Below are 4,187 nucleotides of genomic sequence, written 5' to 3'. Positions count from 1 at the left end.
GATTGGGATGAGAAATGGGGAGGTGCTGAGCATGCTTATTATAGGCGGGCGGAGAGGGAGAGCGGCGTTGCATCCTGAAAAAGCTCATGACCGCTCGAATTAAGAAGGGAGCAGGCAGGCAGAGAGACGTAGGTAACAATGGCGTGGGCGTGGCGACCTCACATCTCTAATACGCGTGGACAGGACAAGCTCAAGGTAGGGGCCGGGAGAAGAAGATAGCAAGGCGGGCATGCACCAAAACAAATTTACAAAGGTCGATCAATGACCAAGATGCACGGCCATTACGTCGCCGCCGCCGCCGTTGTGGTGGTGGCGGTGGTACTCCTCCTCCCCGGCTGCCTCGACGCCGCCTTCCCGGACCCGGATGAGGTGGTCGTCGTCGACGCGGGGGCGCTGGAGGAGGGCAGCAGCTGCTACTTCCCGGTGACGGCGCCGGTGGTGCCGGAGTCCCCGGAGGCGCGGCGCGAGCACTACCGAGCCATTGCGGCCAAGGACCTGGCCCGGCACCAGCGGATGGCGGCCAGCAGCAGGAGGCGGCAGCTGGCGGCGTCGGACATGCCGGATCTTTTGGCGGCCACGAGCGGGAGCGGCACGGCCCTGTCCACGTTCGAGCTGCCGATGCAGAGCGCCCTGGACTCCATGGACGTGGGCATGTACCTGGTGACGGTGCACTTCGGCACGCCCGCGGTGGCCTACAGCATGGCCCTGGACACCGCCAACGACCTGACCTGGCTCAACTGCCGCCTCCGCGGCCACCGGCGGCACAGGGACAGGGACAGGGCCAACGCCAACGCCAAGACCATGTCCCTGGAGCAGGCGCTGGAGCCACCCTTGGTGAAGAAGACCTGGTACCGTCCGGCTCGGTCGTCGTCGTGGCGGCGGTACCGGTGCTCCATGCGGGACAGCTGCGCCCGTTTCCCGCACGTTGCGTGCAAGACGCCCAACCACAACGAGTCGTGCAGCTACCACCAGCACCTGCAGGACGGCACCGAGACCCGCGGCATCTTCGGGCGCGAGACGGCGACGGTGGCGGTGTCGGGCGGGCGGCAGGCGCGGCTGCCGGGGCTGGTGCTGGGCTGCTCCACCTTCGAGTCCGGCGGGACCGTGGACGCGCACGACGGCGTGCTCACGCTGGGCAACGACAAAGTGTCCTTCGGCAGGATCGCCGGGAAGAGCTTCCAGGGCCTCTTCTCCTTCTGCCTGCTGGCGACGCACAGCGGCCGCGACGCCTTCAGCTACCTCACCTTCGGGCCCAACCCAGCCATGGAGGCCGGCGGCGGGGCCGGGTTCGGCGAGACGGACATCGTGTACGTGCAGAACGCGCCGTCCTTGGGCGTGCAGGTCACGGCCGTGTTCGTCAACGGGCAGCGCCTCAACATCCCGCCCGAGGTGTGGAACTACCGCATCAACGGCGGGCTCAACCTGGACACGGGCACCTCCGTGACGTCGCTGCTGGAGCCGGCGTACAGCGTGGTCACGCGGGCGCTCGCCACCCTCCTAGACCCAAAGCTGGACAAGGCGGCGGAGGAGGTGATCCCGTTCGAGCACTGCTACAAGTGGGACGGCAAGAACCCGGCGCCGGAAGCCATCGTGCCGAAGCTGGAGCTGGTGTTGATGGGCGGCGCGAGGCTGGAGCCGAGCCCCAAAGGCGTGCTCATGCCGGAGGTGGTGCCCGGGGTCGCCTGCATCGGCTTCTTTAGACGGGAAGTGGGGCCCAACATCCTGGGCAACGTGCACATGCAAGAGCACATCTGGGAGTTCGACGACGTCAAGGGCAAGCTCCGGTTCAAGAAGGACAAGTGCACCACCCACATTAACATTCCTCCTCCTAATGCCAATCCCAAACCCAATCCCAATCCCAATCCCAATCCCAATCCCACCAACAACTAACCATCTTCTCTGTATGTATGTATGTATGTATGTATGTATGCATGTATCATATCATTCACCTCTCATCTGTATGTATGTATGTATGTAATCCGGAAACCGAATCTTTTCTAAATCCATTCCCCCTCTCCCTCGGCATCCCTAGTCGGTGCAGAGTCCGGAACAACTGAAATATTCTTTCAATTTTTAAGATAAAACTTAATTTGTACGAGGTCCTCCCCCTAGTGATGCAAAAAAAAAACGACGTCTAGCTCCGCCGGCCTTCGCCAATGGCATGCCCGAATGGCGTCTAGCCTACCTACGACCACACACATGTGACTAGGTCAAAAAGATACCGGAATATGTCAACGAGAAAGAACAACAAAAAACCCGGTAACAAGGAGACCGATATACTGAGCATGAGAATGACTCAAGAGGATATCGATATATCTCACCTCGGGTCTTGTAAAGTATCACAAAGCAATGGGAATAGCATATGATAACCACAGGTTCACTCGAATATCATTTGTGTATTATAGGGATCAATATGGATATCTACGGTGCCGCTATTGATCATTGAACGAAAGCGTGTTTCGTTCATGTCTATGTTTTACCGAACCTACAGGGTCATAAAGGGATTCGCGATTTGATGACTGTTATTGGAGTAAGACTTATGAAAAAAATCACGAAATAGTTTCAGGAATATTAGGAATAGTTTCGAGAGAAACCGAATGCGTTCCGGTGATACCGGACGAGTTTCAGGGTTTACCGGGTAATACCGGAAATTGATATATAGGTGAAAAATGTTTATGAAGATATTAAATTAAAAATAAAAGGTTCTAATAATTTAATATCAATGTGCCAAAGAAAATACTAAAAGGCCTAGTGGTGGAGAGTTATTGGCCCTAGGGCCCAATGGCATATGTGGCGCCATAGACTTCGCCGTTTCGGAGAGTGAAAAAAGTCATTTTTCCAAAATGCTCAAAACTAAGATCTAATACCAGAAATGCAGACGAATCCAACAAGCCCAAAAATGTCAAATTCTGAGTTTGTATGAACAAGAGGAAGGCGGCCAATTTACCAAAGGGTCTGTCTAAGTCTTAGTCGACTGAGACTTCGCTATGTCTCAGTCGAATGACGTCATCTTGTACATATGGTCATGTTTGATCGTAGTTTCTGATCGCTGGCTTATGATGTTTGCTTGTTGGGCTTGCTTGTGGGCTCGGTGTCCTTTGTCTGCTGTTTTCTATGATGGGCTTCACTGGTTTGGGCTGGCTTGAATTTATATTTTATCTCTGTCAATTAACTGTTCATGCATCATTAATGTTTTTCAGGCTGTCGTGCATCGGCTGAGGTAAGATTAGTTGTTCGTGCAGCTTGTGCGTGTTGGTGTTGTGTTCTCTCTCTTTTTTTTTTCTGTTTAAGTCTTTCTATTCTCCAGTTCCTTAAAAATAGAAATGACACGCATGCAAATTGCACATGGTAGACGGACATGCTACTGACATGTGTATAACCCCATTGGTACTATTTTCTAAAAAGAAAAGGAATGTTAAGTTGCACATGGACTGGACGTGCAATTGCGCATGGCAGGAGTACATGCAACTGTGTACGCACCACGCATGTGCTAATCGAGTGGCAACATTTTTCCCAAAAGAAGTCCAAAACACCACCATTTAGAAAAGGAAAATAACACAAATCCAAAACGGAAAAATAAAAATAGAAAGGAAAACAAATGGTAGAGAAATGAATAAAGAAAAGTAAATCGGGCCGCCCAAGCACTCAGCTCCCCGCCCCGCCCGCACCCTAGTTATACCCCGACTAATGTCGCTTTGAATTGCATGTGGACTACAACATATGCGCTCGCACACGGGGCGACGTGCAACTGGGTGGCATGTTTGAAAAATAAAAAAGAACACTATTTAGAATAGATAAAAAAACCTACAAAAACAAAAATAAAATTAAAACTAGAAAAATAGAAATAGTGGTAGACATGCAGTTGCGGTCGGGTGCGACACTTGCAGTTGCGGGCATGTTTCGGGCATGCAATTGTCCCGCCCCCTCTGTCGGCGCCCCCTCCGACAGAACAAAAAAGTCCAGTTGCGGTCCGGCTAGAAGACATGCAGTTGCGGTCGGGTGCGACACTTGCAGTTGCATGCCTAATATTGAACATGCAACTGGCCCGCCTCCTCTCCCGCCGCCCCCTCCGACAAAATAAAGGTCCAGTTGCAACCATGTTGGGGGACATGCAGTTGCGGTCGGGTGCGGCGCTTGTAGTTGTGGGGCTGTTGTCGGGCTTGCAACTGGCCCGCTCCTTCCGACAC

The 4,187-nt window shown here is 53.4% G+C and overlaps 1 protein-coding gene across 1 annotated transcript; it reads left to right on the top strand.

Moving 5' to 3' along the window:
- The first annotated feature begins 107 nt into the window (after positions 1–107).
- On the top strand, positions 108–2,006 carry LOC119349539 (aspartic proteinase NANA, chloroplast-like). Its single transcript, XM_037617582.1, has one exon. The coding sequence runs from the start codon at positions 262–264 to the stop codon at positions 1,888–1,890; it is 1,629 nt and encodes a 542-aa protein (XP_037473479.1). The 5' UTR covers positions 108–261; the 3' UTR covers positions 1,891–2,006.
- Positions 2,007–4,187: the final 2,181 nt, after the last annotated feature.

Source organism: Triticum dicoccoides, chromosome 1A, assembly GCF_002162155.2.
Source record: "Triticum dicoccoides isolate Atlit2015 ecotype Zavitan chromosome 1A, WEW_v2.0, whole genome shotgun sequence".
In the NCBI taxonomy this organism is placed as follows: domain Eukaryota; kingdom Viridiplantae; phylum Streptophyta; class Magnoliopsida; order Poales; family Poaceae; genus Triticum; species Triticum dicoccoides.
Note: the sequence above shows the minus strand (reverse complement) of the source record. Positions and strands in the feature narration are given on the sequence as shown.